The 18,728-nt window shown below is 28.3% G+C and overlaps 1 protein-coding gene and 1 non-coding gene across 2 annotated transcripts; both read right to left on the bottom strand.

Annotated features, from left to right (window-relative positions):
- Positions 1 to 2,107: 2,107 nt before the first annotated feature.
- Positions 2,108 to 6,895, bottom strand: LOC120085328 (Peroxidase superfamily protein). Its single transcript, XM_039041264.2, has 3 exons — positions 6,533 to 6,895; positions 4,370 to 4,549; positions 2,108 to 2,858 (listed from the first exon to the last, which is right to left on the bottom strand). The coding sequence occupies exons 1-3, from the start codon at positions 6,752 to 6,754 to the stop codon at positions 2,277 to 2,279; spliced, it is 984 nt and encodes a 327-aa protein (XP_038897192.1). The 5' UTR covers positions 6,755 to 6,895; the 3' UTR covers positions 2,108 to 2,276.
- A 6,951-nt stretch (positions 6,896 to 13,846) lies between these two features.
- Positions 13,847 to 13,920, bottom strand: TRNAI-AAU (transfer RNA isoleucine (anticodon AAU)). The gene has a single exon. It is a non-coding gene; the product is annotated as a tRNA-Ile (tRNA).
- Positions 13,921 to 18,728: the final 4,808 nt, after the last annotated feature.

Raw genomic sequence — 18,728 nt, 5'->3', positions numbered from 1 at the left:
ATAGTAAATATTGAAACAAATAGGATTTTGAAATAATATTTATCGTACTTAATTATAGATTATAAATAATTGTAAACACCACTATTATATTTAGTGTCCAAAATATGGAATGGGTTCCACTCCACTAACTTTACTTGGTATCCAAAATGAGTGTAACTCAATCAATATTCGAGTATACTGAGGATTAAGAGATCAATAGTTCAAATACCCTCCCCCAATTTGTACTCAAAGTATAATATACACATATAAGAAAATATCAAACATATTTAATTATAAAAATTGTGACATATGGTCAATAAAGCAACGCCTCTATCACATATACCATCAATAATTGTAGCCAGGTTTAAAATTCAAAACACATGCCAACAATTTTTTAATTCGACAGTTGATTTTAGTGTAGAGTTTCTCTATTGGAAGGCTCAATCATAGGAATTTTAGTTATTGTATTGTTATTTACTCATACTACTCCTAACGTACCATTAATGAAGACTTAAATAGGCGAACGAGATAGAAGAGCGTGAGTAAGAAGGAGGAAGAATCCTAGCGTGTGAAAGCATTATAATAGAAATGACCTTAACTTTATACTCACAAAAATTGTGAGGGATAGTATGAATGATTAATATAATTTCTCGTAGTATGTTCTAATAACTCTCACTATATTCTAATTTAGAGGTAAAAGACAATACAACTGTGAATTTTAGGTATTTAAAAAAAAACATAGATTATATTTTTTATTTCTAAAAAGTTTGTGAACGTGATTAAAAATAGAATAAAAATTTATGGAATTGTCATAAACTTTTTAAAGTTGAAACGCCTACTCAAGAAACTAAAAATTCATGAACTAATTAGACACGTTAAGTTCAATTAGTCTATTAGACACTAATCTAAAAATGTTAAAACTTTTAATTAAACTTGTTGATATAAAAAATTGTACCAACGGTAAATTTGTATTTGTGTTGAAGGAGAGTAGCTCGATATCCTATAAAAATATGAGTAAAACTAACATCTTATGGTGTTGAGCCAAATTCACTCCGACGCTCAAGTTAGAATCGGGTTTGAATTTAATTCAACTAGTAAAAAATCGTATGAGTTGGAAATCATATCTCTCCTTTACCGTACCTCTTGAATTATATAGGGCATCTATATAATAACTAAAATTATAGCTTGCCTCTTCGGTTCATAAACCATTAATAATCATTAACTTATATAGGCCGTTACACCTTTCTATTCTTTCGACCTTTGGGTGGAACTTGATTTACCAATCATTACCCACAATATGACTATACCTCTTTAATACAGCAATAATTGAATTATATAAAACAATGTGACCATACCTCTTTAATATGGCAATAATTGAATTATATAAACAGAAATAGGTAATTTACTAGCCTCCAGATTAACCATCTTACAAAAAGCTTTTAAATGTTAACTCTTAACGTTTGCATGAGGATAATTTCATCTTTAAAATCTAATGTATGGTTAAAAGGCCATGCAAAACTCCCTACCTCAATTGGACCAGTCTAATTGAGGGTGAATATGGATTGTGAGATTGGCATATTGCCAACCCCTTCTTTGTACTTTTTTTTTATACATATTTATTAATTTTTTTTTAAAAGGAGCTGACCTCGTTTTCAAGATCAACTGAGCTGCCAACCCTCATGGGTTGGCTTTTCCTAAGATGGATTAGCAGCTTGGTTGACCCCTCTTTCTCTCTCTTTAACCAGGTTTCACATCCTAGCTAGTTGACCTTTTCAATAAAAGAGTCGACAATTTGTCGACCCCTCTCTTTTATTTATTTTTTTAAAATTTTTTTATTTTACTATTTTTCTAGAAACATACTTCACAACGACTTGCTCTCTTAGTTAGACTTACATTTTTAATTCTCAAATGAGTCAAAGCTAATTAAAGCATTTTCTCATCTCATCTACCTTTGATTTGATTAGGTTAATTGACAATTTCACCTTCCACAAAAAAAATTTAAAAAAATATTAGGTTTATGGCTAAGTATTAATTTTACGTTTTTGAACTATCTCATTTTTACTGTTCAAGTCCATTGTTAGGGTAAGATTGGTGTGATTTATTAATGGGTTCCCCAAGAATTTTCTAATTCCATCTGAAAAATATAGATTTCAAATATTATTTAAGTTCAAGTTTTCATATAATTTCAAATTCTCACAAACAATTAGTAAGCCACAAATCAAACAACAATTACAGAAAAATAAAACCAACCTTTTTTACAAACACAAATATTTATACATTTTTTTCCCATTAAAATCTCAAACATTAATAGTAGAACAAGACAACCTAATTTCCCCTTCTTCCCCATTTTTAACTCCAATACTACTCAGTTTCAAGAACGACTGAGCCCAGTTTTCAAAAAACCCAATCTGATCCTTTGCAAAGCTCTCCACCTGAGCTCTAGTCCGGCCATCGCTGATCAGAACGGAATCAGACTGAAACAGCCCTTTGTGTGACAGAATGTTTCGGTAATACTGATTGTCGAAGACAAACGCCGTCGCCGGATCGTTTTCGACGGTGGCAGTGGTGGCTGCGCCGGCGGGGCACCGCTGCATGAGCTCGTCGGCGTAAGCGCCGTCGAGAGAGGCGTCGATGAGGGTCAGTTGGCCGTTTGGGTTTCGTCGGAAGCGGTCGCTGAAGGCGCTGCAGTGGGCGGTTCCGATGGTGTGGGCCCCTGAAAGGATGACGAGATCGTCCGCCGACAGCCCTTTTGATGAGAAGAGATTCATCATTTGGTCGACTGAAAAGCTTGTATCGACGATGTTTGGTCGGACATTTGACACCGCCGATATCTTTCCGTCTCTCCTACCGGTCGGGACTTGGACGGAGGGCCCACCGGTCTGTGCTAAGGATGAAAATAATGAGTGCATGTTAGTTTCTTTCAACCATTGTACTTGCAACTTAAACTACAAGTTTGTCCCCATGCTCAGGCTCCATTATTAAATCGTTTTTATTTTACTTTTAAAAATAAAAATTTAACATCTTAGCAAAAAAAAAAAAAAAAAAAATGATGAAGGTAAGATAGTGAAAATCGTAGCAAAAAATGGTTATTATAATCTTAGAATAATGTTTGTCCCAAACGTCTTATTTAGTTTTATGATTTTGAAATTTATGATTGTTTCCTCTAATTTTTCAATTATAGTTTTTACCAAAATTAAAACAATTATTGAATTTCAAGTTAAATTCTACCTATTAAGACTACTTTTGTAGGAGCTATCCAATAGGTTTATAAGGTTTTAATTATATTTAATAAGCCCTTACACTATTGTTTTTTGTGGTTGTTGCATCCTACCCTCTTGGCTATTTAAAAAAACATAGCGTTTTTCAATCCATCAAGAACAACAAATACACTTTCCTTTCACAAAACTATCTATTGGGAAGAACAATCAAATATAAGCACTCGAAATAACTTTTCCCAACCCAAAAGAGAAAAGAATAAAATAATGTTTTCGGATGATTGATGCTTCATTATACAAAAGAGCAATGTTTTCACATTATAGTTACATATGAAAAATATAATTATATATTAAAAAAAAAAGTAAAAGAAATTTTATCATGCAATAAATTATGAATTGATAATTGAGTAATATGTACAAGCATGAATGTAGCTTATAATGTAATTTAAAGGTGCTTTTGAGACACTAAGTTGGTTGTTATAGCTAGTGAATTATATATATAATCAATTGACTATAATAGTTAATATTTAGGGTGTAGACTATTTTAATGTGAGTCACTAATTAAGTCATAACAGTTAGTGTTTAAAAAAAAATGAGAAAAATAATAAATATTTTAACAAATAGGATTTTGAAATAATATTTATTATAGTTAATTGTATATTATAAATAGTGGTACACACCATTATCGTATTTGGTGTCCAAATACAAGTAAACTATAATACTCTACTCCACCAAATTATAATTAGGGCCCAAACGATCGAGTATTTTCTTACTAACAATTTATTTTAGATGTATTTGGTACTTAAAAAGTCAAATAGCACCATAGTCCCCAAGCCACATCCCAAACTCAAACATACAATTTTGAGTGTGACCTAATTGGTTATTATTATTTTTCCTTTTTTGATTGATTGGCTTTTCTTTGTCACGCTTTCATTAATGTGTTATTGGCATAAAATTAATTATAAGTATCTATTCACTTTTTCTTTACTATTTTTCTACATAATTTTAATCAAATCAAACCTAACTCAATTGACATATAATATTTTTAACCATTAAGAGATCTCTAATTTAAATCTCCAATATATATATATTTATATAGATAACAAATTTTTATTTAAAAAATTATAAAAAAAAATAGTTAAAGAAATATTTAGAGGAATGAAAATTAAACTCACGAATTCAACAGCATCTCTAGCGGCCAAAACGACAATGTCGGCACAGGAAACAGTTCCAGGACAGAAAATTTCTAGAGTTCTCTTAGCTGAATCGATTACTTCAAATCCTCCAAGCGACTTGTTTGCCGGATCGCTTCGTTCCGTTCCATTTCCTTCCACCAACACAGAACCATCACACCCCTACAAGTTTTTAGATTTTACGACACTTCACAATAAATAAATCTGTATATACTTTCAAGTTTATTCTTATATTTTTAAAAACTGAAAATATATTTACATATTATAATTTATCATGTACTTTTAATGTTTGTTCATTTTGGACTTCATACATTTAAAATGTTTATTTTATTCTCTATACTTTCAACTTTTGTTTATTTTGGTCTTTATACTTTTCAAAAAGTAATCATTTTGGTCCTTAGTTCCATTTTTACTTCATTTTTAAATGATTAATATGACTACTTTTTTAAAGTTCAATGACTAAAATGAATAAAAGTTGAAAGTACAAACACTAAAAGTGAACATTTTGAAAGTACGAAAACTAAAATAATCAAATTTGAAAGTTTAAAAACCAAAATGAATATTTTAAAAGTAAGTATAAGGGTCAAAGTAGTATTTTAACCAAAATCACTATTATTAAACAAATCTAAAAAATATATAGACTAAAATGATATTTTAATCTAAATAAAATAAAATAATTATAATAATATCTTAAATTAATGTGAAAAATCAATATTAGAAAGATAAAACTTGAAATGTAAAGATCAAACTGCAACAAAACTCAAATCATATAGAAAAATAATAGAATTTTAAAATTAAGATGAATTGAAGTCAAATCCAAAGCTTAAAGAAGCAAAACGTTATAAATTTGAGACGAAATGATTTTCCCCCCTATACTTAATAATGATCCAACTAAAAAGTATTGAACATGCACGGCCAGAAAATTAGTAACCATCAAAATATTAATGTGGTCCACCTACCAATAATTTCAATAATTAGTAAAAAGGTGAAAAACTTATGCTATAATTTAGTGATCATTTGACTTTAAAAAAATAATAATAAATAAACCTATAAACACCGATTTCATAAATGAGTTTTATGGTCTATATTTTAGGAGTGTTTTTAAATACAAACCAAATTTTAAAAGCTAAAAAAAGTAACTTTTTAAAAACTAGTTTCTGTTTATGACCATAACAGGTTCGCCTAAGGGGATATGATTTTGATAAATGGCGAAGAAGTCATGGGTTCAATTCATGATACGGTGGCCACCTGACCTAAGATTTAATAATATTCAACAATTTTTTTTACACTCAAATGTTGGGTCATAGAAGTTTATTCCCTGAAATTAGTAGAGGTGCATGTAAGCTGCATCACTAATTAAAAATATATACTTTTTGTTTTTAAATTTTAGCTATAAAAAATTGTAAAAACACAATAAAGAGAATTCCAAATACCAAAAATTAAAAATAATAATAATAATAATAAACAAATGAAAACAAATGCTTATTGGACATGGTCTTTTAATAACTTAGAGGGCGTTTGGGGTAAATGTTATCATCAAAATATAATCACCACCACCGTAAAACTATTTCAAAATCTCCAATTAACTCCTATCAATACTATTTCAAAACCTCAATTTGTTAAGTATTTACTATTTACTACAGTTTTTGCTATTTTACATTCACCATTTTTTTTATTATTTGCTACAGTGTTTACTATTAACTAAAATAGTTTACATCTCAAACACATACTATTACAACCAAAGTTAAAATAATTTATACCCAAACACAAACTATCATAACTCAACTATAATAACCTATGATTATAATAACTAATTCATTGCCCCAAACGTCCTAAGGGTGAGTATTAATTAAGTTTGGGGATATATTTTAATTCGGATAAAAATTTTAAAATGTTATGTTCAAATTTATTCACTAAGCCAAACTACGGAGTAAAAAGTAAACATTTTCAAAGCAAATTCAACTAGTTTCCAACAAACTCTCACTTGATTACAAATAAACTAAATCAAATTAAACCAGAGTTTTTTTATTAAAAAAAATAATCAGAATTTAACCTTTAATAGCAAGAGATCGAGATTCGCGAGCAACAATGAGGCAAAAATGCGGCGTCGTTTTATGACAATAAGAGTAGATCAGAATCACTGACCTCAACAAAACAGTCATGGAAGAGCAACCGGAGGAGCTTGCCGGGAACGGTGGGGTCAACGGAGGAAGCCGATCTGACGGTGTTCCTAACCATAAGCTCCGCCGCAGGACAGGTGGCAGCGTAAAATCCGAACGACAATGCCACCGTCGACGCCGGAACAGACAAAACCAGAAAAATTAAAAACGACTTGCACATGCCGCTATACGACGCCGTTTTCTCCATAAGAAAAAGGTCTTATTATACTGGAAATAACAAAGTTTCTTTGGAATGGTTCTGAATTTGGAGTTGGCTTAGCATTATAAGGAAACAGAGTAAAAGAGAGAGAAGGAGAGAAATTAAAAGCAGCATTGAAGAAGTTGGGTGGTGACAGTGTGTTAAAAAGTCTCACACGTCTTTTGAAGAGACATGTTTTGGCCCTTTAACTTCAATGTAAAACATTTACTCCTCAGCGATTCCTTCGTTTCGCCGCCCATGGGAAATTTATTGAGGCCTATTTATGGCTCTTCGTTTTTTTTAGAGAGAGGAAATTGTGAAAAATAATACTTTTAGGTTTTTTATCCTATAAAACTAATCTGCTTTTTGAAAATTTGTAAAAATAGTTTTTCTCTTCTATCTTGGAGGAGATCGACCACCGAAAATTAGTTTAAAAATCTAACTTTTTTTCAGCTTATCAAATTGTTTTGGGTATTCTCGATACATCTCATCTGATCACATAACAATATTTGTTTTTTTCGTAAACTTCCCAAATCGTATACTATTTTCAAATTTTCGTTATGTTTACTAAATATTATATAAAGTTATTAGGTAATTTTTCAAATATTTAACATAATTTATGTTTTCACAATTTTATGAATTTCTAAAATTTCAAATGCATTTTCCATCGATTAAATTAGATTTTTCAAATTGATTCAATATTTTTAAATTTTGGGAAAGATCCAATTTTTCGAACATTTTAGTAAGATTTTGGATATATAGAGAATCTCGTTATTAATCCTACCTGAGATTCCACCCGACAAACTCAAATATATGAATTTTGGTGTTAATTATGCCTGAAATTTCATGAAAAACCTCAAATATATAGAATCTCGGTATTATTTTGTCCAAGATTAGCACCGGAATACGCATAATCTCGGTGTATAATCTAGCAAAATGTATCGAGAAAGCCTCAAACAATCTATAAGTTGGAAAAAGTTTTTTTTAACTAAAATCTCGTGGTCGATCTCGCCCGAAATGGATCGAGAAAATTTATTTTACAAGTTTTCAAATAAAAAACGTCGATTTTGTAAGATACAAACTTAAACGTGTTATTTCTAATAATTTTCTCATTTTAACATACAATGGGTTTATATGATTAGCCATGTGCCACCCAAATTGGTTTGTGTGTTGTATTTTAGAAAATAAATAAAAGTTTTCAATCATATTTTGGAAAGGAAAATAATTAGGTGCATCTCGATAGCACCTATTTTTGTATATTCTACCAAATAGTTCAATCATAATTTGAAACGTGGAAAATTTTTGTTACTTCTTTCTTTAAAATACTTTAATTCATTTTCCATGTATGTGATGATAGTGAGATACGTGGGATGCATCCAATTATTGATCTAGTATTAAGAATTTTTAGGTTGAAATATTATTTTATCGTCTTTGTTTTTTGAATCCTTTTCATTTAATTTCTATACTTTTGATTTTAAACTAACGTATACTAAAATTAAATATTTAAAAGTTTAGAGGTTAAAATTGAATCATCAAATAAAATAGGCCGAGGAGGAGAGAGAAGAGAGCAAAAGAATTTTTTTTTTTTAAGGTATATTGTTTTTAATAAAGGAATTTTTAAAAGGTATGTTGTTTTTAATAAAGAAAATGCCACATCTGTTTAAGAAAATAATAAACCTTTTTTTTTTTTTAGCTACTAATGGCTCTGATGACATGAAAAAAAATTGTGTTAAAATCATTTTGAAAAATGCTCGTTTAGTAATCATTTGATTTTTTATTTTTATTTTTTAAAATTAAGAGACATTTCAACTTCTAAATTTATTCATTTGTTATTAACTTTTTACTGATGTTTAAAAAACTAAACCAAATTTTGAAAACTAAAAAAATAGTTTTTTAATTTTTTTTTTTAATTTTACATTTAGCTAATATTTCAATCATTGTATTTAATAAATACGTAAATTATTATAAAAAATTGGAAGAAAATGTGCTTAATTTTCAAAGACAAAAAATACAAAACGAAATGACTATCAAACGGAGCCTAAATTTTTAAATACCACTTTTATTTATTGATTTCTTTGTTTTGTTACTTACTTTTTTGGATTGTTATAAAAACCATAAAATTAAGCATGTTTGCTCTCAATTACTTATAATGATGATTTGTATCATTTCTAAGTGTAAGAGTTGAATTTTTAGCAAAATTCTAAACCAAGTTTTTTAAAATCAATAAATTTAGAGATAGAAGAAGTATTTATAAATTTAATTTTCAAAATCTAAAAACTAAATAGAATTGTAATTTTTTTTTTTTAACTTTGCTAAAAATTCATGCATTAGATAAAGAAAGATGAAAGGATAAAAAAGAGTGGTAAAAATAAGTATAGTTTTAAAATATCAAATGGATAACCTAAAATGACAAATTTCAAAACCCATTGGCTTAAATGTAACCAAACGCGAAAACGAAATTTTTTCAAAATATTCATTTGTTTGTTTTATATTGAAAAGTCAAAAACTTTATTTAGATAATAATTTTCGTCATGATAGATGTCAAGTGAAGCGCAGTGATGAATGGCAACTAAAACATTCTAATAGACTGTTGCTTGCTTTAGTTGAGAGCACAAATTAATTTGCATAACCACAAAATTTATTGTTATCCATCAATCTGATAAATTAAAATAAACAGAATATATCTCACAATGAAAATAGGAAAAATAGCAACTCACTTTAACTAAACCAGCTAAATGATAATTGATTTTGAATCAAATAAAAATATGTCAATTGAGGTATGTTGTTGTTTGCTTTAGTATTTAAAAGTTTCAAATTCTACTTCTAATCTCATTTAATTTTAAAAATATATCTTTAGATATCATTAAATGTTGATAATTTTCTCAAGTGACACATTTAATTTGACGTGATAAAAAGAGAATTACATTTGATAAATCTTTTGATTTTTTTTCAAATATTTCAAGAATATTCAGGCACATAGTAGCAATTACCCCTCACCAGCCTTTTTACGACACTGTAATTAATTCCACGTATTTCTTAATTATACTTAATTAATTTATCAAATTTATAATGCATACCCTATTAATTTCTGTTTTTAGATTTTCAATGGAAACTAACTACCTCTTTCCATGTGAAAATTTTGGCCTAAATTTTGTGATTTAGTTAGAAAATAATTAAAATTTGTATCTTAACAGGTTCTATCTTCAAAAAAAAATATTTTGAATTTTCCTAAATCATTTTCTAAACCGACTTTTTATATTTATATTATACTCTATTGATCTAACTAAATCATCTGTTTTTTAAATTGTTTATATGATTATCTTATTTATTTATTTATTTATTTTAAAATCTTATATTATATTTGTTTTCTTAACTAACTTTTTATATTTATATTAGATTTTTTTTGTTAATCAAACTAAATCATACGTTTTTAAAATTTTTTTTATGATTATCTTTATTAGAAATTTGTTTTAAACATGACATGTCAGAAAACACCACATTTTTTATTGATTGGTCTTATTTTAAAATTGTGAATCATATTATTTTTTGTTTTAAAATTTTCGTTGGGAAGAATAACAAAAACAGAAATTTCATCAAGTTTATAGCAAATACACTCTCGCATATGTTCCCACTTTTATTTAACCCTAAAATGCATTCATCTGGATTTTCAGTTACATTACAACTAATTCTGCTCGTTGCAGATTTTTTAACATGAATTCTGATTTTCTCTTAAATTATCTCCTTACACTTCTTGAATTTTAAAAATCAAATATTTTTTTTTCAAATATCATATTTGATCTTGCCTTCAATTTCAATTTTTTTTTAATTTTCATTTTTTTTACTGATTTTATGTTTTGTTATCAATTGACGACAAGTCTACTTTGGAGGTTTGATTTAATCGATCAAATCTATTGGTGTATAGATGAAAGGCTCACCATTGAGCAAGAGTTCAAGTCACAAAGTCTATTCTTTCCAAAGTGATTTTGATCGAGTCATTGTGAAAAGATAGGTCAACCCACCTTAACAAATTCGATCAAAGGAGGATGTATCATCGTCGAATATTGTTTGTTTCTCTTAGGTTCATGAGATCTCCACAATAGATATCAACACCCCACCATAATTGGTTAGCAATTTCAATTGACAATTTTTAATTAGGATCATCATACTCTAAATTTTCAAAAGCGATTATTTTTTGTCTAGAACAAGAAAAAATATTGTTACAGAATTTTGTGTAAGTTTAAAAGCGATTTGGATAGTTTGGTTAATTGATTTTGAAAAAAATATTGTTACAAAATTTTGTGTAAATTCAAAAGCGATTTGGATAGTTTGGTTAATTGATTTTTTATTGCAGTGTATTTGTTTTTAAGTTTAGCGTATCTGTTGGGCGTAGTTTGGAGATTAATTACAATGTATTTGTAGGTCACGTAAATATCTCATCGAAAGTATCACCAAAAACTTTCAAATCTCAGGACTATAAAACCCTCATCCGAATTAGAGTGTAACTAATTTCAAAAGACCTTTTAAGACTATAAAACCCTTATCCGAATTACAGTGTAACTAACATTTTTTTTATCATAATCTTTATTTTCTCCTAAAATATCTCCCCTATTTTAAATCATAAAATCATATTGTTATTTTTTTTTCAAATATCAAAACTATACCAATTTTTTTCAAATATTATTTTATTTATTTGTTTTTTTATTTAATGTTTTTTCAACTTATTTAATGTTTTTGTATTTTGATTTTTTAATTAGTTTGAAAAATTTATACAATAAAATATCAAAATTTTTAATTAATTTGAAAATTTTAGGGTGAAGAGTGAAGACGGCCCAATCGCATTTAAAGTAATAGAGTGGAGGAAATTACGACTACGATGATAGATTCAGAGACGATGATTCTATTCACGACAGCACCATTGTTAGGGATTGAGGTTGACGATGAAGTCTGTGTCAGAGGAGTTGAGATAGATGAAGATGGAACTGGAGTGATCACTAGTGGCTCTAAAGGAGTAATAAATGAAGCCGGTGGAGAATGAGCCAAAGTCGAAGCTGATGGTGAAGTTTTGGTAGAAAGAGAGGGAGCCACGCTCGACAAAACAATGGATGAAGACAAAGAAAGGGATGAAGACAAAATAAAGTTGGAGGCATTGCCACTGTTGGCGAAAGAGTCGATTTTGGAGAGGAAAATGGTGGCAACTTGGTTGGAGAAGAGGTCGGTGCGATGCTCGAATCCTGACCAACCGATAGCCTCTAAATGTTTGTTTTAGTTACAATGTAATTACGAATAGTTCTTAAAAAGTCAATTACAATCTCATTTGTATGACTAAGGTAGTTTAGACTTTTGCACATTCGTTTTGCCATTTTTACAAAAGAAATGTTGATTTGCTATTTTTACAAATGAAAAGTTAAAATTTGCTATTTTTATGCTTAACCCAATACTTTATCAGACGATAAGTACAAAATTCAAACTAAGAAAAAAAAAACAAACAATCATAACCATTAAAAATATGAATTTTAATGCAAAATACATAACACTCTATTTAGTTTGTGATTCAAAATTTTGTTTTCGAAAATAAAAAATGAGTAGAAAACAAAAACAAATTCTTCTTTTTTACAACATCTGGAAACACGTTTATTCAAATTAAAAATTTGAATTTTGAATTCAAAATTTGTGTTTGGGTGTGAATTTGAAAATGTGAGAGAAGATTAATTTGTGTTTGGTAAAATTAGATAATTTAAAATAATAATTTAATTATTTTGTTATTATAATGGATTTTTATTGTTAATAAGGGAAAAAAAACAGTGATGAAAGATTACATGATGGAGAAAAGTTTTTTGATTCGTGGAAATACAAATGATGAGATGGCTAAGAGAATAAAATTTTATTTATAAGAAAATAATACAAATAATTTTTATCAAGGTAAAGTAAAAAAAAAAATTATCAGAGAGGAAGATTCTACATATTTGTAGGGTTAATGTTGATAAAATATTGTACCATTTAAATTAGTGGTATATTAATATTCCTTCAAATATTTAACGATAAAAAAAACCTATACAATTCGTAAATAGAAGCTAGCTTCTCAAATTGGGAGAAAAAAATTATAACATTCAACTTGTAATTTGTGTAATCTACATAATTGTGTTAAGTATATTTGTGTTCATAATTTTTGAAAACAAAGAAAACAACAATGTATTGTTTTTGAAAATGGACTATTTAAGCGTTGTTTTTTAAAATTGTTTTTAAAAATAAGTACACCGAATTTGTTTTAATTGTTCTCCTTTGTGTGGTCTTTTTTTTTTTTTGAAAACATAAAAACGAAAATGAGTCATGAATCAAACGGGACCTAGGCTAACTCTAAAACTTAATATATGTATTAAAATATTAAACTAATATTTTTAAAAAGTTATTAGCGTCATTATTATTTTTTTATTAAAAAAGTTATTGATGTTAGATGGTAAACATAAACATAAATCAAAATATATAAACCCAATTGATTTTTAGAAAAATATTTAGGTACATCTGAGGGAGCATCTATTTTTATTGCATTCTATCAAATAATTTTATCATAATGTGATGCAAAATTATTTTTATTTATTTTTTGAAATATTTTAATTATTGTTTTAGTGTAAGTGATAGAAGGAAGAAATCGAGAGATATATTTATTTTAGAATGCATCAAGTATTACCATTTTATCTATATTTAAGTCAGGTACTATTTCCAAGAAAAAAAAAAAGGTAATGTACCCTAAATGAATTCAATATTGAAAATATATGAAAAAATATATAACTTTAATTTTTGTTTTCAAATACTGACTACTCTAATTGAATTAATTACCATAAATTATGCTCTTTACTTCTAATACGTTAGATTTTTATTTTATTATTTCATTTTATAAACCTTTATATTATTTTTCATTAACTATTTATTAAAAATATTTTACTAAATTTGACTTATAATATGTGTAATTCAAACAGTTCAAATTAATTGCCCCCTGAGAGGAGATTTCCAGTGTTGTCGGTTGTGCCGTGAGGCTCTGTCACGAAAATATGGTGCCGCCACAGGTAACGTTAGGAGGAGGAAAATAAATAAATGACTAAAAATTGGCCCATGCAGGTTTCGAACCTGCGACCTTCGCGTTATTAGCACGACGCTCTAACCAACTGAGCTAATAGGCCACTTTGAGTATCATCCGCTATTAATTCCTCCAGTTTATTGTTTCTATTTTTTTTTCCCGATTTTCTTTCCGTTTGTATTATATCTCTGGCTTTTTTTCCTTCCTTGGACGCATCTTCAATTACTTTGTTTGTTTGTTTCTTTAAAAAGAAATGATTATTCAAGAGATCATGAGCATTATTCTATTAATATTAAGCTTAAAATATACGTTTTGTTTCTAGAATTTGATATCTTTTTATAAGAATTGTACCTAGAGAATAAACTGTTTTAATTTAAATTTTAACTATTTTTTAGATTAAAAGATCATTTTGATCCCCATATTTTTAAAATTATTCAATTTTAGTCTCTATACTTACAAATATTTAATTTTAGTTATCGCACTTTTAATAAATCATAAAATTAATCCCTACTAGTTTATCATTGAGTTCTTCAATAACTTTTAATTATTTATTAATATTTTTATTATAAATTTTGAAAATATATTCTATTTTATTACATGAAAATCATTATTATTATTCAATTAGCTTCAATAAAATATACCTTCAACGATTAAATTTAAGATTTATTAAAACTGCATAAACTAAAATTAATGGAACTTTAAAATATAAAAACTAAAATCATATTCTTAACCTTTTTTAACAACTAACACATGGACTAATTCATGGGTGGGACGAGAATGCACCACACATCGTAAATGTTCCTACTTATATACTTTTTAAATTTTAATGAATTACTAGACATAATATATATCTTTTAATTTCAAAATGTAATAGTTATAAATTCAAATTATAAAAAAGAACAATGATTAGATATACCTACTTATATGTTCTATACTTCTTTACCACATAAAAAAGAAATTAGTAAGAGAGCATCCAATTTTTTTCTCGAGAAAAAAAAAATATGTGTCAGTGTGGTAGAGGTGTTCATGAGTTGGGCTGGGTTAGGTTGAAAGACTTTTTAGACTCAACCTAATTGTTCCTAAATTTTTTCAACCCAAATAACCCTTATTAAAAAATGAATACAACCCAACCCAATCATGAAATATTTGGGTTGGGTTGGTTCAGATTAATCAGGTTATTTATTTAAAATTTTGTTCTAAAAAGAAACAAAGGTAAATATGTAAAAATATAATTTAATTATTTCTATATATTTAATTAAGATTAACGACTCAATTTCAATTTATATAGTGAAATTTTTCTTTCTAAAATGTAAAGAAACTACTTGTAAAAGTTATTGAAGAATAAATTATTCAAAAAATATTGAAATTAAATAAAATAAAATCAATATACGTATAAATAGTTATGTTATAAGTAATAAAAAAAAATTAAAAGTTAATAATAAATTCGGATTAGTTTGGGTTATATTAGGCGAACCATGAACCAACCCAACCCATAAAATTTTCATTTATTTGAACACAACTCAACCCAAATGAGTTGGTAATCCAACTCAAATCGCACGGATTGGATTGGATTGATCGATTTTTTTAGATCATCAGATTTTTTTAACACCCAACGCGTGGAATTGCAAGGAAAGTAAGAAAGATGTAGAAAATCACGACTATTCATGTTTGATTTGATGGGTTTGAATCCTTTTTGACATCATGTTGTTAGTGCTCACATCCTTCGATATTTGGAAGACAAAGGACAATAATATATTCAACGTTATGACCATCCAAGCGTGAGAAACCTAAAAGCGTAGGCTTTAATTCGGATCTTATTGAAGAAGTTAATGGGAGCCATGGGAAATGTCCCACACGTTGGGGTCCACTCTAAAGAGATTTGAAGAGTTATGATTATCCGTAACGTAATAAAGAGGGGAAGGTCAATTTATAAACATTGTTCCTAAACCTTACAATACTTAGTCTATAAACTTTTCTTAATAAGGCGATCAGGACAAGGATTGAACTTTCGACTTTTAGAAGTAAATGTCATGTCAACTAACTAAGATCACTATTATATATGGTGTATAAACTTTTAAAAATATCTACTAGGTTCATGAAATTTTTAATTTTGTGTGTAATAAGTCACTAAATTTTTAATATTAGGTTTAATAAGTTTCTAATCTTTCAATTCGGTTCTTAATAGGTTCTTTATATATTCAACATTTTAAAAAAACCAATCTATTTATATATTCAACATTTAAAAAAAACCAATCATATTAGATAGATCTAGTGAAATCAGAAATTTTGTTTTATGTTTAGTATTTTTTTAATTTTATTTTTGTTTTTAATTATTTTTTTAAAAAGGATAAATCAATGACTTGGTAATACAAAATTGAGAGACTTATTAAACACTCTTAGATGTTTAAAGACCGTGTACATACAAATCTAAACCTAAAAATTGTAAATAATCGTTTTAAATATTTAGGATATGTAAACCCTGGAACTTGAGTTTCTAAGCGCTTATACTTTGAAGTTAACTCTGGCGTTTGTATAATTTAAAATGCATAGTAACTTTAATCTTTGTTGTATAGGTGTGAAGCTTAGTAAAGAAGGATAAAAGAATGAATTCTTTCTAAGTGTTAAGCATGAGAAAATCTAAGTAAATTTTGAAAGAAGACTTAAGGTGGTTAAATGTTCTAAACATTTAGGAAAATTTTGAGGATGACTTGAAGGAAAGGAGATTAGTTGTCAGCTAAGGAAAACTTGTGGTGTAAGCCTTAAGTCCTTACTACTTCTGAGTTTAAAGTTAAGCTTTAATGTCTCATTTGAGGATTGGATAACCTAAGAATCTTCAATGAATTTTAGGATTGAATTAAAGGAGTTCTATAGTGTGATTAATTGTGTTGAATCAAATGGAAGGAAATATTATTGGGTGCTAACTTGAAAACTCGAAATTGTCCAAGTGTTGGAATTAAGTTGGGAAAATGTGTAAATGTCAAGGGGAGAATTTTCTAGGTATTACTATTTGGTCAAGTGGATTGAAGATTAAATTTGGCCAAGTACTTGGAGGATTGAAATGATTAAATAAGAATGAAATGTGAAATTTAAAAGGAAATTTTATGACCGATAAAATTGATTTTTAAGGAAATTCAAGTAAAGATAATTATGTATTTTAAAATAAAGGAAAATTAAAGGAAAATAGATAATTAAGAGTAGTAAGATTGAGTGGTTGTAAAAAGATGTGGCAATAAGTGAGTGGTTGTTGGAAGGTGCAATCGGTGAGGGTCTTAAACTGAATTGAGGGGTTGGCATTTTCAATTCCCTCATGTCATTCTCCATTTTCTTCGACCTAAATTCAGAGAGGTGTATTTGGAAGATGCTCGAAGGCTATCAGAGCAATTGGAGTGCAAGAAGATGGTGTTTTTTTAAATGAAAAATGGAAGGTTGTTAAAAAAATCTGTGAGTTTTGGGCACTTGAGCTAGGGAAGTTGATTTTGGAGGATCCAAGGGACTTTAATGCTCCAAATCTTCAAGTTAGTAGTTAAGACATGGATTTAAAGTTTTATGGAAGAAAAATGAGGTAATATGGTTAAGAATGGATGAAATTAAAGCTAAAATGGTGTAGATATGTTGCTGTTGAAGAATAGGGAAACCACTAGCTGAAGGTTGAAGAATGTCTTGGCCATCGAGCGCGCTTGCCCTGCCACCCTCGCTACCCTTGCACACGCACACGCGCCTCGGCAACCCATTTCGTGTGCCCCTCGCACACGTCAGCCCCATCCCCAACGCTCACTCGCGTGCCTCCATATTCCCAGACACACCCATATGCGTGGTTTGCTGTTTTAGTTGATGTTATGAAGCTCAAGGTGAGCTAGGTATTAACCAAGAGTTATTAATTTATTTTACAGGCCAAACATGTTAGCTTTTTGATTCTTAATTTCAAATTAATTAATTAATTAATATTTTGATGATAACAAACCTAAATTTATTTACTAACAATTTGAATATTTTGAAGTATCTATTGCGTAGAGTTCAGAACAATGATTCCAACGCAATTTAAATCACTCAAATCGGAGTTTAAATGAAGAAGATATATCGGAAACAAGCCTAATAGAAAAATCCTGAGTTAATGATATGGCAAAATCTTTCTCATCAAAATGAACCAATTAAAATGTGTCACTTGGACCAATGGAGAAATGACACATGATGGACTTTTGATTTTTGGATTGGTTTTAGAAAGAAAATGAATTTAAAAATAAAATGAATTTAATATTATTTTACGTTTGTGTCTTACAGCTTTGGACACATGGTAGACATTTGTTTTTTGTTAGGTTTTAAAAGAAATGATTTTAATAGATATACATCATTGTATTACTTTTTGTTTATGTGGCTAGATGAATTTCAAATCTCCACCATTGATTTTTCTTTTTTAAGATCCAATGGCCCAAATTAAATGTGGTTTTTCAACAATTTTTCTTCTTTATTTAAACTCATCTTCTTCTCCAAATCATAAGAACAATTACATATTTTTACAAATTCTTAACGCCACTATTGTTATTCTCTCAAAGCTCATTTTTTTCTTTTCATCTTATTCTTAAGAGATTTATTGTATTGTGAGGATCAATTTGTTGAGTGCTACAAATTGTAAATCCACTCTTTTAGAGAAATTTTCCCATATTGTTCTTCATTTATTGTAAAAGATTACTCTTGAACCCATAACAAGAGTATTGTAACGATTTGATCCTCAATCATAGAAAGGATCGGGTTTGTTCTTACACCTAGAAAAAGAATCTTATAGCGGTTCAACTCTAAGCCGTGGAAAGGGTCAAATTTGTAGAGGAGCTTGGAAAGTGGATGTAGGCCGGTTGTGTTGAACCACTATAAAATTTTCGGTTTAACGTCTCTATCCCTCTCCTACTCTAATTTTAC

Source organism: Benincasa hispida, chromosome 9 (assembly GCF_027475165.1).
Source record: "Benincasa hispida cultivar pf3 chromosome 9, pf3_genome.v1.1, whole genome shotgun sequence".
Lineage (NCBI taxonomy): Eukaryota > Viridiplantae > Streptophyta > Magnoliopsida > Cucurbitales > Cucurbitaceae > Benincasa > Benincasa hispida.
The sequence above is the reverse complement of the archived record's forward strand: the minus strand, read 5'-3'. Positions and strand labels throughout refer to the sequence as shown.

Excerpts from the sequence above, each read along its gene's own strand:
- LOC120085328 (XM_039041264.2), bottom strand. The coding sequence starts at position 6,754 with ATGGAGAAAACGGCGTCGTATAGCGGCATGTGCAAGTCGTTTTTAATT. Across the intron at positions 4,550-6,532 it reads TCCATGACTGTTTTGTTGAG|GGGTGTGATGGTTCTGTGTT; the intron begins GTCAGTGATTCT and ends AAAAACTTGTAG. Across the intron at positions 2,859-4,369 it reads CTAGAGATGCTGTTGAATTC|ACCGGTGGGCCCTCCGTCCA; the intron begins GTGAGTTTAATT and ends TCCTTAGCACAG.